At 41.7% G+C, this 17,920-nt stretch overlaps 2 protein-coding genes across 7 annotated transcripts in view; one reads left to right on the forward strand and one right to left on the reverse strand.

Annotated features, from left to right (window-relative positions):
- Nucleotides 1-16,024, forward strand: part of LOC145347677 (BTB/POZ domain-containing protein 19-like) — a 176,552-nt gene extending 160,528 nt beyond the window's left edge. For 3 of the 6 annotated variants that reach the window (XM_080195370.1, XM_080195366.1, XM_080195371.1), the window contains one exon: nt 9,682-16,024. In XM_080195370.1, coding sequence (XP_080051496.1) covers nt 9,682-9,816 — 135 coding nt within the window. In that variant the 3' untranslated portion in view covers nt 9,817-16,024. Of the gene's footprint in view, nt 1-4,180; nt 4,333-9,681 lie in introns of those variants that run through there. The other 3 variants (XM_080195367.1, XM_080195369.1, XM_080195368.1) reach the window with 2 other exon arrangements.
- The window catches only part of dynlt4 (dynein light chain Tctex-type 4), a 263,595-nt gene that overhangs the window by 174,627 nt on the left and 71,048 nt on the right, over nt 1-17,920 (reverse strand). The gene's annotated exons all lie outside the window — the stretch shown is intronic.

A 17,920-nucleotide genomic window follows, 5' to 3' on the forward strand; every position in this document is an offset into this window, starting at 1 on the left:
GATCTCAAACAATGATGAGACAGAGTACAGGAATGAGATGGAGGATCTGGTGAACTGGTATGAAGACAAGAACCTCGCCCTCAATATCAACAAAATGAAGGAGATTATCATCGACTTCAGGAAGTGCAGTGGAGGACATGCTCCTGCCTACATCGATGGGGACGAAGTGGAAATGACCGTGAGCTTCAAGTTTCTAGATGTCCAGATCACCAACAACCTGTCTCTCCATACTGACGCTATAGTTAAGAAAACCCACCAACACCTTTACTTTCTCAGAAGACTAAGGGAATTTAGCATGTTCACTATGTCTCTCACCAGTCTTTACAGATGCACCATAGAAAACATTCTTTCTAGTTGTATCACAGCTTGGTATGGCTCCTGCTCTATCCAAGACAGAGGGTTGTGAATGCAAGCCAGCCTCCCATCCACTGACTCTATCTACACTTCTTGCTGCCTTAGCAAAGCAGCCAGCATAATTAAGGACCCCATGCAGCCTGGACATTCTGTCTTCCACCTTCCTCTGTCAGGAAAAAGATACAAATGTCTGAGGTCACGTACCAACTGATTCAAGAACAGCTCCTTCCCTGCTGCTGTCAGACTTTTGAATGGCTCTGCCTCTTATTAAGTTGACCTTTCTCTACACCCTAGCCATGACTGTCACACTACATTCTGTATTCTTTCCTTTCCTTCGGTATGCTTTGTCTATATACCATGTAAGAAACAATACTTTTCACTGTATATTAATACAGGTGACAATAATAAATCAAAAAACAGGGCCTTGCTTAACAATATGTTCTGTTACCTAACGTGATGATAGTGGAGAGTTTATTTCTCCCTTTTGCTGCCTTTCTCGTGCTTCCCCCTCTGGATTTGAACATCCAGGTTGATTTTTTTAAAAGTCTCCCTTCAAAACACAGTCAAGGATCAAAAACATTGTGAAAGTATCATGCTGGGTGTCTTCTGAACAATGAAACATTGCTCATGATTGGGACACTGTTGAGGAGCTGCAAAAAAACTGCACTTTTCACATTTGAATCATCTCTCAAATGCCTGTTGATAGCCAGCCCAGCATTTGGGTGAGTGGGAAAGCTCCTCAGTTTCAGACATGTTTTATTTATTTATGAGTCACAAGTCGGCTTACATTAACAGCGCAATGAAGTTTCTGTGAAAATCCCACACTCCGGCGCCTGTTCTGGTACACTGAGGGAGCATTTAGCATGGTCAGTGCACCTAACCAGCACCTCTTTTGGACTGTTGGAGGAAGCTGGAGCACTTGGAGGAAACCCATGCAAACACGGGGAGACTGTACAAACTCCACACAGACAGTGACCCAAGCCCAGAATCAAACCCAGGTCCCTGGTGCTGTGAGGCAGCAGTGCTAATCACTATGCCGCCCAAAATCCTGCAGTCCTATTTGAGAAAAAATAGCCACTAAATGGTAAGCCATTGGAGAGCAAATGGATAAAGGAGGGAATTGAATAGGGGATGTCGGGGAAAAGTTAAAGGGAGCAGTAAGAACTTTATTTTACCCAGAGAGAGGCTATGTAAGTTGAATCCATGGATGGGCACAATTATGAACTTTATCTAACTTGTTTATTAAGAGAGTGACAGCAAAACAAATTTGATGGAAGTTATAGTGACAGGGCACTGTGTTGACTGGCCGTATTCCCAATGTTAATGTTAGCAAACCTGGTGTTTATGTGAGATAAAGAGTGCACTATAGATGCAAAAGTAGAGAGGAAAAACAACTTAATAATGCTACATTCACAGATTTACACAGATTTTTGTACTTTACAGCAAAAACATCCGCCATTTCAAAGAGGACTGAATCATTGTTGATTGTCTTATGTTGCCTTTTGTCTAGTTGTCAAAATGTTTGCTATGTTCCAGGAGTGTAACTTAGTGCAATGGTGAGAACATTGTCCTTACATCTCTTGGACCATGTTTAACGCCAGCACAGACTGATTATCTACTCAGGGCCCTATGTGAAATGAGCTTTGTGAGTACATCAGCTCAATTCCTAAAATGTCAATGGAACATTTATTGAAAATCCCCCAAATCCATAAGAATGATTAGTGCAGCAGTTGGAAAAAAACTGCTTTTCTGAGGCCAATCAGTGAGGAATGTTGCTCTGTACACGGCTACACCTAATCAGGAAATATATCATTAGTGCATATCTCCACAAAGAGACAAAGGCACCGTTTTTGTCGTTAAGCAAACATGGTCAACCAGTGAGGCACCAGACAGTATCAAGCCAAAAGGAAAGGCTTACACAACTGCAAGGAGAAGTGGAAATCCTGCAGGGAAAGCTATAAAAAGCAGAAAACAAATACTCAAAAATGTAATAGGTGCAAAAAGAGATTATCAAAGAACTTGCAAGAGATATTAAAGTTAACAACTAGAATTCTAATAAATACATTAAAAGAAAGCACATTTCATTGCTGTTACAGTGGTTAGCGCTGCTGCCTCACAACACCAGGGACCTGGGTTCGATTCCCGGCTTGGGTCACTGCCTTTGCGCAATCTGCACATTCTCCCCATGTCTGCGTGGGTTTCTTCCAGGCGCTCCAGTTTCCTCCCACAGTGCAAGTTATGTTGATTGGCCATGCTAAATTGCCCCTTAGTATTGGGGGAACCAGTTAGGGTAAATGTATCGGATTATAGGGATAGGACCTGGGTGTGATTGTGGTCGGTGCAGACTCGATGGGCCGAATGGCCTCCTTCTGCATTGTATGGCTGTAAAGAGCATGGCAATGCTGAGCTATTAAAAGTGGATGCAGATGAGACTATAAAGGGCTGGATGAATCCGGCAGGTTAGTTTTTTCATATTGAAAAAAGATAAATCAGAGTATTTTCATATTGGAGAGGGAGGAGATGTGAAGAATCAAAAAGAACCAGTTGTTCATTTTCACAACTTGGAGTCTCCACGGTCTCCCCATGTTTCCGTGGCTTTCCTCCGGGTGCTCTGGTTTCCCCCTACATTCCAAAGATGTGCGGGTTAGGTTGATTGCCCATGGTAAATTCCCCTTTAGTGTCAGGGGGATTAGCATGGTAAATATGTAGGGTTAGAGGTATAGGGCCTGGATGGGATTCTTGTTGGTGCAGGCCTAATGGACTGCAAGACTTCCTTCTGTACTGTAGAGATTCTATAACTTACTGAAAGCTAATGCCCAGACACAAAAGTGATCTAAAAGATAAGGTTTTTAAAATAATAGTCTATTTAAGAGTGAACCATAGAATATATTTTTCATGCAAGGGAGTGAGAATCTGGAACCACCTCCACCAAATGGCCATGGATGCTAGGACAGTGATTGATAGAGCAAGGTCAGGTAAGTGGATTTGAGTTGCTGATCTGCCTGATCTAATTGAACAGGCTTAAGAAGCTGAATGGATTAGTCCAGTTCCCAGGTCACTATCAATGTGCCACTCATCCCTCTGCATCCCATGCTTGATACTCCAAATGGATATGCAAAATGGGCAAGTGTTACATTATGTAAATGGTACTGATGAGCATTCAGTGATGAAGAAATCTTTCACAACCCGCGGCATCTCATACAGTTTAGGTGTATGAATTGTTCTGCATTATATAGTAGATATTCAGGGTACTTTCACTGTACCCACGCTTTTCGTTTTTCACTTGTAAACACGTGCAGGAATACATGAAAGATAATTGACAAGACAGTAGAAAAACTGCCGACAAAAATAATACAAACATAGCTTGATCATGACTTGGGAGCAATTGGACATTAGATGTTTTGTTTATAAGCAATGAATGCATCACAACCACCTCCTCTCCGCCCCAATACACTTATATACACACACGTGTGTGCATGTAAACTGTGGATCAGCGCACACACAGAGGTAAACTGTGGGCATAATTACTCTGCTGCTGGCAGCATGTAATTTTGATAATTCTGGAAACGTTAATCGCCATCAAAATGATGGCATGCTAATTGCAGTCTCTGCATAACACAGAGCTGTGTTTAATGTGACTTAATGTTGGACTCTGATGAGTGCACTTGATCTAAAGGGTCATCACAGTGTCTTGATAAAATATCACAGTTGGGCGGCACGGTGGCACAATGGTTAGCACTGCTGCCTCTGGGTTCAATTCTCGGCTTGAGTCACTGTCTGTGTGGAGTTTGCTCATTCTCCCTGTGTCTGCGTGCGTTTCCTCCAGGTGCTCCAGTTTCCTCCCAAAGTCTGAAAGACATGCTGATTAGGTGCATTGACCCGAACAGGCACTAGTGTGTTGACTAGGGGAATTTCACAGTAACATTCAGTGTTAATGTAAGCCCTACTTGTGACGAATAAATAAATTTTAAATTTTAAGTTGTGTTTCGGTATTTTTGTACTAGGGTGAAAGTGTATTTATATGCTTGATCTATATCTAGCGGCAACACGGTGGCACAGTGGTTAGCTCTGCTGCTTCACAGCGTCAGGGACCCAGATTCGATTCCCGGCTTGGTCACTATCTCTGAAGAGTCTGCATGTTCTTCTTGTGTTTGTATGGGTTTCCTCCCAGTGCTCCGGTTTCCTCCACAATCTGATAGATGTGCTGATTAGATACATTGGTCATGCTAAATTCTCCCTCAATGTACCCAAACAGGCACCAGTGTATGGCGACTAGGGGATTTTCATAGCAACTTCATTGCAGTGTTAATGTAAGACTACTTGTGACACCAACTTATCTATACCATACTGTTGGCTGTGTAATAAATTCTGAGTTTGCAGTAGATATATTTCTGGGTTCAGCATCAGTGGACTTTAATACACATGGACTCAGTTCCCTTACAATCAGGAGTTCATCTATACTGCCTAATATCTAGTTATTAATACGTACTGTTGTGATGAAAACAATGGAACAAATCTTGCTGTGAAGTTTAGTCTATAACATAAAATGACACAGGACAACATACTACCCACATTGGCAGGCTAAATGCAATTGTTGCAACTCTTATAGAGATGGATAACTTTAGAAGAAAAATCTGAATTCCCAGTGACCTACTTAAAAGAATTGCACTGGGTTCAAATTTTAAAAACTTTACTGTAACAAACAAACTGAAATCAGCATCTTCTAAACATTACTTCATAGGCAACTAACACTCTAAACTATGGAAAGACATCCCTTATTAGCATTGCAATACACTTGCAAACCCCAAACACCACTTTACAGCACACTCTCCATAGTATTTCTGTCCTTTCAAGAAACAGTCCAAAATAACTCTCAGCTTCCAACAGGCTCACTTCTTTGGTTTCTCTGAGTCACAACGTCAAACCATCATCAAAGGTCATGTCCTTCAGTCTTCCAAAAAATCATAAACCGACTTCCAGAGGCATGGCTCATTTGAGTCATTCCTTCTGTAAGCCTCACTGGGATGAATCTTCCAGTGTCCTTAACCGTTCATTGGTTCTGTGCCTTTCACCAGAGAACATCTTACCACCCACCTTCTTTCTAGAAACTAAAAGGGAAAAATGACCTTTTCCTTCTGCTGACCACAGCAGCTGCTATTCCTGTCTTCCCCTCGGGGGATCTCTCTCTCTCTCTTTCTCTCCCTCTCACACACATATACTCTTTCTCTCTCTCGCTCTCTGTCACATATGTGGCACTTAGATTTCACTCAGTCTTGATTTGGGTGCCCCATCTCCATCGTAATGATCACTCTGGAGCTTTGACAAAGGTACTTGAAACGTCATCTGTTTTTTCATCTCACAGATGCTGCCAGACCAGCTGAGATTTTCCAGCGTTTTCTCTTTTGGTAACCATCACCAGGCTTGTTATGGGGTAGAGTCCCATACAACTTCACAGCCCCCTTTTCCAGGGCATTCTGTTTTATAATAAATTAAACGAGACAGTTTCAAACTTAACCATCTTATAAAACCGCACAATTGTAATACACTTCTCTGACTAGATGTGTCTCTTAAGAAGAGTAATAAACTGAAGCAAGGAGTTTTCATTTTTTTTCTGACAAAATTTTTGTCTTTTTAGTTGACAGGAAGTCAAAGACTGATGTCTGAGCATGCCCTCCCCCCCTCTCTCCTTGCCAAAAGACTAGCCACAGAAGTGCTCTGCCCTTCTAGATTTGGACCCTAATTCTTCTACCAAACCCCATAACTAATCATGAATGAAGTAACTTCATTACACCATGTGTGAATAGTCACTGGAGAGTCTTTGATCAACTTCCTTTGCCTCAGGCTGACGTGTTACCACCATTCTGGGCAGCAGTTTCACATGGATTTAAATCCGTATTACTGAGTGCTGCAAGCTGTGATCCTCTGTGAACTAAATTTGAACAAATTTGAACCAAACAGAGCAGATCATGAAACTGAAGATAATAAATTGAACTTTAAAGCAAAGAGGAACAAATAAATAAACAGAGACAGGAAAGCGTTCAGCTTATTCTGGAAGTCCTTATGTAGGAGGTTCTCATACCATTTCTGTTTCCTTTTTGTAATACCAAGTTTGTTTGCTTCCCACTGAATTTGGAACTTTTGCATTTCCTTTTGGAACGCATCAACCAAATTTGCATTTGCTTCTTTTGGTAAGAATCTGTTCCATATGTTTACTGCTCTAGAATGTGAAATAATTGTATTTAGCTCAAGGTTTAAAGTTTCTTCTTTCAGTACCAAAGATTTTCACTGTTCCATGATTTATAATGCATGGATTGTGGGGGTCAGATTTGATATCTTCCAAAAACGGATGCAGGGATTGTGATTAATCTGCTCTCACTGGCGAGAACTTTTACCACTTCGCTTGCCATGGAATTGGTGCGGGCAAGAGTCTGACAACGGAAATCTCTGTTGACCTTGGGTGGGAATTTCCAGTCTTGCCCGAGCGAGGCCGTAAAATCCTGGCCACTGAGTGGAATGCAGGCAGCATGTCAACTTGTCTGCTTAGTATAATGAATTTTGTATTCAGCTTGTCTTCCCTATGCTGTCCATTGGTTGGGCACATAGCAGGGGGGACCCAAAGTTGTTACTAACTTGTGCTGTAGCTAGCCTGTGTCCCATGCAGGGGAGCTGAGTTGTGTCTGGAGCGGTTGCTGGGACCTGAGAAAGAACAAGGAGTCGCTAACGAAGGGAGAAAATGGTCATCCAGGATTTCAGAAGTTGCACTGGAGGAAGTGGGAACTAGGGGAGATAAGCTGTATACTCAAGGGGGCAGGATGCACTCCAAGCTGTGGGAACAGATGTCCATGCAGGTCAGGAGTATAGTCCCAAGGACCTGGATGCAATGTCGGAAAAAATCAGACATTTTTGCACAAGGTGTCCAAGTCGGCGAATGCATTTTCAAATGTTATATCCTACCAGCTGCACCATTAGCTTCAGACATTGTTCAATTCACCATACATCCATCACTCAATTACCAAAACCTCCGATAAATCAGGACTCATACATAGCATTCATATATCTTGTCTTACCTTCTATACTTAACACTGATGCAAGCAGCCTCACACTTGTATCTTACACACTGCATGACAGCCACATCAACCCAACAGATTGCGGAGCACACTATGAGACACATCTTTCTCAGTGGAGAAGGCGTTGCACAACAACAGGCTGCAGGATCTACCTGGAGGTGGGCAGGCATGTCTCCACATTGTCACAAATAATATTCTGTGACTGTAAAAAAGGTACACTTTTCATCTTCATCCTTCTCCACCTGTTCACTGTTGTGTAGCTGGGTGGGACTGCTGTCACCTGGTTTCCTTCTTAACTATCATCAGGCTTCCCTTCCATTTCCCACAGCGTTAGCTCTGGTGTCTCTCAAGGACAAACACTTACCCTCACCCCCATTCCTTATCTTTATGCTGCCCCCGGTGACATTATCAAAAATCACAGCGTTAGTTTTTGCATGCTCCGAGACCACACCTAGTTAGTTCTATTTCACCACCATCTCTCTTGACTCCTCCATTGATGCTAATTATTCACTGCTTATCTTACGTTCAATACTGGATGAGTAGGAATTTCCTTAAATTACATATGGGGAAGACCAAAGGCATTGGGCTATATTTAATGGTCCTGTCCACTTGCCACTGGCAGTCCAGCTGTGGCCATTTCCAGGAGCTTTAATGGGATTAAATCCCATTTAGACACTCACTTGCCAGGATCCCAGGCTATTTGGAAGCAAGAATTCCACCTCCAAGAGCTGCCAGTTGATCAGATGACCAGTAGCTCTTCAGTGCCAAGAGTTCCCCAGTGAAGTCAGGGAGGTGCCATATTTTGTTTTATAATGCTCCTACAAAGTACTTAGGGACATTTTATAATGCTAGAGGTGCTATATACATTGCAGATCTTTTGCTGTTGCTGCAGCTCTCTCTTGCCATGAAAGAGACAGTGCAGGCCATTATGGGATAGGCTGTTGTGGAGGTCGTGGCCTTGAGCTGTGCTGAAGCCACTGAAGATGAGTGTCCACTTAGTAAATCTTCTTCCTTGTTCTCACTTTTCCCTTTCCTCACAATCTGTCCTGACTGAGAAGCTGCAGATGATGTAAATATTCATTTCTTCCTTTTCCCTCTCCCCTCACCACAACCCTATTCTGGTCTCTTTTTCCAAAAACTGCAACTTGTCTGAGCAATGGAGGAAGAGCAAGATGACAGTGAAGATGAAGACATGTTGTCACTCGATTTCACAGTCGTAGCCACTAGGGGATAACATAAAAATGATATATGCATGTGGTGAGACATGGGTTGCACGGTGGCACAGTGATTAACACTGCTGCCTCACAGCACCAGGAACCAGGGTGCAATTCTGGCCTCAGGTCACTGTCTGTGCGGTGTTTGCATGTTTTCCCCGTATCTGACAATGTTTCCTCTGGGCGCTCCAGTTTCCTCCCACACTCCAAAGATGTGCAGGTTAGGTGGATTGCCCATGCTGAATTGTCCCTCAGTGCCCCAGGTTAAATGGATTAGCCATGGTAAATGTGTGGAATTACAGGGACAGGGCAGGGGAAGCAGGGTGGAAAAGATACTCCTTCTGCACTGTAGGGATTCTATGAAACTTCTAACAAAGAGTCATATATGAAATGGTGATTTTTTTTCACAGATTCTGACTAGTATATTTTATATCTCTAATTCTTTAAGTCTTTTTTCATATATTAAAGAATAGGATTTTAATATGTAAAATGAAGGGTAGATACTTTGCGCGATCAAAAAATGAATTTGGCTTTTGCTACATTGCCCCTTAGTGTCAGCAGAACTAGCTAGGGTAAATGCATGGGGTTGTGGGGATAGGGCCTGGGTGGGATTGTGGTTGGTGCAGACTCGATAGGCCAAATGGCCTCCTTCTGCACTGTGTGATTCTATGAATCTATGATTCTAAGATCTGAGGTTAAATATTTCAAATTTAATATTGTCTCACCGTATATACAATTGGATGTTTGATCGCAAGACACTCTTGATAGATTGGTGGTCTTTTAATAGAGTAGGCTGATATACAAATATTCTGTGCTGCTGGTGGAAAAATGTGGGCTTCATGTCTCACACAATCTGAGGAAGAGCAATTGGACAAGGTACAGAGTGATGACAATAAGATGCCTTCAAAGGCAACCCTTGTGCATTTCTTGCATTGCAGAAATGGCACAAAACCTTTGCACAGAAGAGACCCCAAATAGGGGAGAAAATTACTTTTTTTTGAAAGACAGTCAGTTGAAAGTCTCCTGTTTTCTCTTTGACCTTCCAGGTGGACAAAATAGCTGAGGTATGGAAATTTCATGCATTAAAGAAACCAAGCGGGATTGCTTTCCATTTGCTTCGGAGACGGAAAGGCACTCGACCTCGAGACCATCACAAGTACCTCAACCTTTATCACAAATAGAAGTCAAAGTCGCACAATGGTACTTGAAGTCTGTATCTTAAACTTAAGTGAAGAAAATTCATCAGCAGGGTGATTGCTACTGAATTGTATCTCATGGTATGTAGACCAGGTCATACATGGGGTTGTATCCCATCTAGTTTCTACATACCAGATGAGATGTTTAAATGAAGCAGAAGGCAATTGTACAGTGCCATACATAAGTTAATTCCATATTCTGTATTCTGAGAACTAAGGAAAGCCACACTGCTGTTTTATTTCTGTGATAGGTATGACTGGGTGACTTTGCCTGGATACTGTTCATTGATCACTTGGTCTTGGGTTAAATATCTATAGGATTGTAAATAAAACTATCTCGTTGCAGTGTGAACAAGTCCGTGAATCCGTGGCACAAAATTGTCTGTAATTCAATTCTATTTGGCATATAAGTTAGTAGGTTCACTTGAGATAAGAGTGACTAGTGAGAAAATGTCAGGAGCAATCTTCTGATTTTAAACTTAAATTTCATTGTTGGGTGAAATACAAAGGTATTATCACCCAAAATCTGTCACTGCTGTTACCATGTAAAAGAAGTGACCTCAGTGCCTCGAAAGGTGTGTGGTATCCAACTTTATATGGCTTCAGAGAGCTGCCCATGAGATACCTTTATCCTGTTGGTCAGTAAGGACTGGTAGTGTACCAATAGGATAGAAATTCCCATTTCGAAGTTTACTAGCACATTGGCACCTGCCTCTGAAGACTATTCTGCCAGTATAAATCATGTATTTATATCTTAATGTTCCTAATTACTATTGATGTTGGTTGCAAACCGTGAAAAATAGCTAACTTTCCCAACGTGAACATTCATGGCCTTAATCAAAGTGAAGTTTTAATTGCAGTGAAAAGTAATTGAGATTAATTGAGAGTAAGAAATAGGAACAATGAAGCAGTACAAAGGGGCTGACTGATAAAACAGGGCATAAGGTACCGGAGTGCCTTCTTTTATTAGAAAGCATTTCATTTTGTTAAAGTCATGGCAAAAGCAAAGCAATATTTTATTTTCCAATTTTATGAATTCTAATTTGTTCTGGTATAACTTTCAGGGTTTTAAGGAAAGGTGTGCAATCAGAACCTGAATTAAAGTGTTAGAACTGAAACGTGCACCTAAAGGTTGTTTGACAGCACTTTGTCCAATTCTTTTGTATAATAATTGTAATCATTGGACTAACTTCATGGGCTTCTGGACCTCAGAGTGCGCATAGCACTGTGAATCAGAGAAAGACTAACAAACTCTGGGGTTATATTAACCAGAGAATGACCAGCACTTTTAAGTGTGGGAATGCAATAGATTTCCTAATTCTTTATGTTTGTTGCTTTGTATAGCAATTCAACAGCACCTCCTGATAAATGTATGTGTATGTGCATGTGTGAAAACCTAATGTGACTTAACCACTCCATACAAGTTGAATCATGTGATGGGTCTTAAAGAGAAAATAGTGCCTCTATGGCAATATGACCAGGGTAAACATGGCTACTATGACCAGGCGCACATTAGAAAAGTTCTCCAGGGAAGGGGAAAAGGGGAAGCAGAGATAAAACAAACCAAAGAGCATTCATTATGCTTGCATCAGACCCCTGAACAGATGAATTTGCAATGCAAACCAATGAAAAACAGTGGCTGACATTGTGACTCAAGGTTATATGGAGGGGGAACGGTTAACTGTATAAGGTTTACTTTAAACTGAAACTTTAAAAATTTAGAAAATGCTGCTTTATTCAACAGCTAGTTAGCTTCTGTGGATTCTGACAGAGGGCTAGATTTTTTGGAGGGTGCCGACTTCATTCTGCATTCTTCAGCTCAAAATTGTTCTTCACCTAACTTGCTGTAAATGCAAGCTGGTAACGGCATAGCGAGAGCAGCAGGACATCAAGACCCTCAATGAGAGTGTCTCTTTAAACAATGACATTTAAGGATTGAGAAAGAGATAGGAAGGGCAGAGAAAGAGAGTCACTTACAATGGATGATTTAATTAAATCAGGTACTAAAAAAAAGTAGAAAAGGGAGGGAGGAAAAAGAGACAAAGGAAAAGGGAAAGAAAGATAATCTCGAAGAACAATTTACCATCTGAAGGAGTGAAATGTCACAGCTTAAATTGTTCAAATCCTGGGCAGGAGGGATTGATTGACATTGCAATAACATTCAGTATGTCACTAAAAAGTTTCTTCTCTATCAGACTTAACATTTTGTGGTCAGTCTGATGGGCAATTAATGTACAAATCTTGCAATTCTTAAAAATAACAGGAGGACTCAGAGCATGTGGCATTCAGACAAGGTGCGCAGTAGGGAGATACAAATCAACTAGCAATTTTGAGAGATTTGTAACTTCTGACCTACTGTACTTCTCAATCCCCTGATTTGCTGGCCAGTTTTTACTTAATTGTAGCCAGTGAATTACTATTTTTTGAAATGCATTGTTAACTCCTTGTTATTTTTACCTCAAGGTCTGGATCAACACTGTCAAAACTAGATGCTATGTTGGATGAAGAGCATTTAAAGAGAAAATAAACAAAGGGAAGGGTAGAAATATAAAAGTCAACATGAGTAAAGTGTTGGAGAAAGGTATTCTCTGATGCCAATTTGTCTGTGTTTTACAAATGACTTCTAGACCTCAGAATGCACATAGCACTCTGAGTCAGAGAAAGACTAACAAACTCTGGGGTTTGGTTAGGGGGGATTTTGCATGTGAGCTAGCAGGCCACCCATTTATGTAGGTACATGTTCGGGTTTGGATCAATTGCCCTACTTAACAAACTGAAAACATAGAGTTAGCCTAAGTCTTGAATTTTCCCTGGTTTCCTCACCAATCGTCAATGAGTTCTCAGCTTTCAGCACATTGACTTCAAAATCTATATGAAAGTATTCAGATAACATACAAAAGAGTTACACACCAGTGTTCTATCAGATTAAATTAAATCCTAGTGTTTACTGGGAATTTAGTGGGATTTAACTGACTTCATCTGTTGATGATCAGTCATTAGCAATTTTCTGTTCACTCACAATCTTAATTTGCTATATTTCAACAAGTTGTTCACACTCCTGATATATGGTACGAATAGGGTTCAATGCTTTGTATTAACCTCACAATTGGAATTTAAATTATTTTGCACAACTTTATTGTAAGGATTTTTCATTTAATACATCAGAGAGCTTGGTGATGTTTTCAACTAGTCCCTGGTGTTATGAAAATCATCCTGAACTCATGGTTCAGACATGGTCAAAAGAACTGAATGCCAAAGATGATGTGAAAGTGACTGTCCTTGACATCAAGGCAGCATTTGAATGAGTGTGGCACCAAGGAGCCCTAGCAAAACTGAAGTAAATGGAAATCAAGGGGAAAATCCTCCACCGATTGTAGTCACACCAGCACCGAAGAAGATGATTATTGGAGATCTATCATCTCTGTCTCATAACATCACTGTAGTAGTCCCTCAGGTAGTGTCCTAGGCCTAACCATCTTCAGCTGTTTATCAATGACCCTCCCTCTATCATAAAGTCAGAAGTGGGGATGTTCACTGATGATTGCACAACGTTCAGCACCATTCGCGACTCTTCAGATACTGAAGCAGTCCATGTCCAAAAGCAGCAAGACTTAGATAATATCCAGGTTTGGGCTGACAAATAGCAAGTAACATTCACGCCACACAGGTGCCAGGCAATACCATCTCCAACAGGAGAGAATCTAATCATAGCCTCTTTGATATTCATTACCATCGCTGAACCTACCACTATCACAATCCAAGGGGTTACCATTGACTAGAAGCTGAACTAGATTGGGCATGTAAATACTGTGGCTACAAGGTCAGAGGCTTGAAATCTTGCAGTGAGTAACTCATTTCCTAGTACTGTAAAGCCTGTCCACCATCCTCAAGACACAAGTCAGGAGTGTGGTAGAATACTGTCTCCTTGCCTGACTGAGTGCAGCTCCAACAATACTCAAGAAGCTCAACACCATCCAGGACAAAATACCTGCTTGATTGGCATCCATCCACAAATATTCACTCCCTCCACTATCGCCGAACAGTGGGAGCAGTGTGTACCATCTGCAAGATGCACCACAGGAGCTCGCTTTGGTTCCTTAGGCAGCATCTTCCAAACCCATGACCGCTACCATTTAGAAGGGCAAGGGCAGCAGACACATGGGAACACCAGCACCAGAATCTGGAAGATCCCCTCCAAACCATTCACCAGCCTGACTTGAAAATATCACCATTCCTTCGTGGTAGCTGGGCCAAAAGCCAGAAATTCCCTCCCTAACAACATTATGGGTGTACCTACACCACAGGGACTGTAACAATTCAAGAAGGCAATTTGCAGCATCAAGGGCAGTTAGAGATGGGCAATAAATGCTGATCGAGCCAGCGACAGCCACATTTCTTAAAGACGTTTTAAAAATTTCAAATCATCTATGTGAAATGTTAAGAAAAAAGATAGCACTTTTCAGGTCCTTCAGCCATTCAGTATGATTGCAGAGCCAGTCAACTACGTTTGTTTGCAGTTCATGTTGATTAGGCAATAATAAATCATAAAAGTTTGAGGTGGGAGCCAATGGTGAAAGGGATTCGATGATGATAATATTAGCAGCTGGGGGGGAGGAAATTCAGAACACACCAACAACACTGGGAAATGACATGCTGCTATGTCTGGGAATAGCAACTTTATGACTTTCCTTTGAGTATCAAGATTATTTCTCATATTCCAGCACTCCTCAAACTGGTAATTATGTCCAGCGTTGTTGCATTGTGAAGTTGCAGCTTTAGGATCTCAAATCATGTAACACCACCAGTATTAATATACGTTAAAAATAACCCAAAGGCTCACAGGAGGAATTAGTGGGATGCTGGTTGAGTGAGCGGGCAGTCTGCCTGGAAGCCAGAGCAGCGGCCTGGCAAATGTTAACAAACAGACTTTGTTTGTATCTCGCTGGCTAACTGCCCACTCAAAATGGGTGGAGGGAGGCAGTTGGGCAAATGCTGCCAGTTGAAGCTTGAGATTCAAATGAGCTTTGCCGGGGAGGAAGGGAGAGGAGACTTCAAAGATGTATGGGTTAGGTGAATTGGCCAAGATAAATTGACCCTTAATGTCAGAGGGACTAGTTAGGGCAAATGCATGGGGTTATGGAGATAGGGCCTGGGTGGGATTTTGCAGACTCAATGGACCAAATAGCTACCTTCTGCACTGTATGATTCTATGAGATGTTGTGGAGATGCCGGCGTTGGACTGGGATAAACACAGTAAGAAATCTCACAACACTAGGTTAAAGTCCAGCAAGTTTATTTGGTAGCAAATGCCACAAGCTTTCGGAGTGCTGCTCCTTCATCAGGTGAGTGGGAGTTCATATCGTCTGTACCTTTAAGACTTTATTAGCTGTAAAGACTTGCATTCCAATCATTATTCTGTAAATTGAGTTTGAGTCTTTATATGCCCTGTTTGTGAACAGAGCTCCTACTCACCTGACGAAGGAGCAGCGCTCTGAAAGCAAATAAACCTGTTGAACTTTAACCTTGTGTTGTGAGACTTCTTTCTATGAGATGTTGGTAGGGTAACAGGTGGCATTTCTCTGGTCACCAAAATGACTTGGTTTACCATTTATCATAAATTGGTTAATGAGTTCCATGTTGGCTGTAAATTGGTTAATGACCTGTCATGTCGGCTGGCGGTTGCGCTTGGGCTTTAATAATTGTAGGCGGGCTTAATGCGCACTTAACATTGCAATTTGAAAATGAGACAGCAGAGACCCAATCACTCCCTGTGAGGCCCATAAGAGCACTCCTGCTTTTCCATATCCCCAAGGAATGTAGCTACTTACCTTAGCGGAACTCTCATAGCCCTGACTTCACTAAGTGAATCCATTCCCAATATTCAAGGTAGTCCAAGGTTGAAATACCGTTGGTGTTCTATACATATTGTGGGACCATAATTTGTATAATTGTATATTTGATCTTCTACTTGGCTGTGTATTTTTTTCTTAAACCCTTCAACCTTTCCTTTGCTCACAGATTTTGTCTTCTCAGTTCTTTTCCATCTGTTTATCTTACAGATGGTTTCAGAAACAACACTTCATTATAATTTATGCTGCTTGAGAGACTCAAGCTTCTGCAAAGTATTTAAAGTGTAAAAAGAATTGTACAGGGAGAGGCTTCATTGTGTGTTCTATCTTGTAGTAATGTGAAGTACCACTGAATTTTATACATTAAATAAATATTTTTTAACTGATTGACCTGGTCTGGTTTGCTTTATTTAGACAGAGGAGAGCTCTTATTTTCAGTGCTTAAACTTTCAGTCTGTGTGTGCTATGGATTCATCCATTAGTCACTTCAGAATCATATCCTTCGATTTGCAGGAAAAGAATCCTCTCAAAATGGAAGATTGTGTGAAGAAAGGGAGAGTTTATTTGTACAGCAGCTTTTGTGATCGCAGGATGTTTTACAGGCAATTATGTACTTTTTGAATGGCATTATAATGTGAGAGATGTGGCAAACAATTTGCACAGAGAAAGACCCCACAAACGGCAGTGTGATAACAATCAAGTCATATGATTGAGGGATAAATAATGCCAGAATACCAGGGAATCTTCAGAAGCGGACGAGGGGATCTTTTGTGTCCATCCTACATGCAAGTGCACACTGAGGCCTCAATTTAGCATTTCATTTGATAGTGCCGTGCTCCCTCAGTACTGCTCTGAGATGGCAGCCAAGACTTTTGTCTTCAATCATAGAATCCTACAGTACAGGAGGGAGCCATTTGGCCCATTCAGCCTGCACTGACAAAAGTCCCACCCAGGCTCTATCCCCGTAACCTCAGATATTTTACCCATTAACCCCTCCTGACGCTAAGGGGCAATTTAGCATGGCCAATCAACCTTACCAGCACGTCTTTGCACATCAAGTGGCGTAAGCTGAATAAATACCAACTGAAGGAGAAAATGGGGAAAAATGGAATTATGTTAATAAAATAATAATTCAAATGTGTGGTACAAATGCAACAAATGACTTCCGATTTGCTGGGTAAAAGAAACTGCATTTTTCTAACATTTATTTATTTAGTATCACAAGTAGGCTTGTGTTAACAATGCAATGAAGTAATTGTGAAAATCCTCTGGTCACCACACTCCAGCACCTGTTCGGATTCACCGAGGGAGAACTTGGCATGACCAAAGCACCTAATCATCACGTCTTTCAGACTGTGGGAGGAAACCGGAGTACCTAGAGGAAACCCACGCAGATACGGGGAGAATATGCAGACTCCGCACAGACAGTGACCCAAGCCAGGAATTGAACCTGACTCCCTGGCACTGTGAGGCAGCAGTGCTAAGCACTGTGCTGCCTTGTATGGTTTCTGTTCCCTCCTCAACTCATCCTAGAAACCAATGAATTTGTTTTGTTTTGAAGTTTAACCATTGTTGTTATTTAAGAGTTGTTTCCTTACAGCAAAGTCACAGAATCATCAGGCATGGTAAATGTCCAGTAAATCTACTCTAATGGTCTTGTTTGAAGAATACTATAGCTGGACCTTGGTTCATAGAGGCGGATTCTCTCCTGGAGCAGGATCTGAGCTGCAGTTTGGCACAATGTCACCCGGGGGACCCAGTCCATTTTGAAAGGGGAGGGCCTCATTGGAATCAGATATGGAGACTGCATTCTTGGGAAGCTGACCAGTGTTGTGCTGGCACAGTATCAGCCTCTGAGCCAAAAGATCCTGGTGGAACCTAATTTAAATAGTTGGGGTGTCTAAAACTGTCCATGTCATGGCATGTCCAGAAGTGGCAGTGAGACAGGCTGGGTTTCTGGAAGCCAGAGGAGTACTCCTGCTTCTCTAAATTAAAGAGGAACTTGCAAGCAGAAAGCTCATTGACTGGCATCGCCACATGTAACTGTCTCCCAACTGGCCAACTCTTGCAATTTGTCTTCAACCTACAACCTCCTGAATTAGACGCTATACTTGTAACCACATATTTTATCCTGCCATTCCCCCTGATACTACCGGGCAATTTAGCATGGTGAATCAACCTGATCCCCACATCATTGGACTGGGAGGAAACCGGAGCACCCAGAGGAAACCCGTGCAGAC

The sequence above is a fragment of the Carcharhinus amblyrhynchos genome, chromosome 9, assembly GCF_965287045.1.
Source record: "Carcharhinus amblyrhynchos chromosome 9, sCarAmb.v2.hapA, whole genome shotgun sequence".
Classification (NCBI taxonomy): Eukaryota; Metazoa; Chordata; class Chondrichthyes; order Carcharhiniformes; family Carcharhinidae; genus Carcharhinus; species Carcharhinus amblyrhynchos.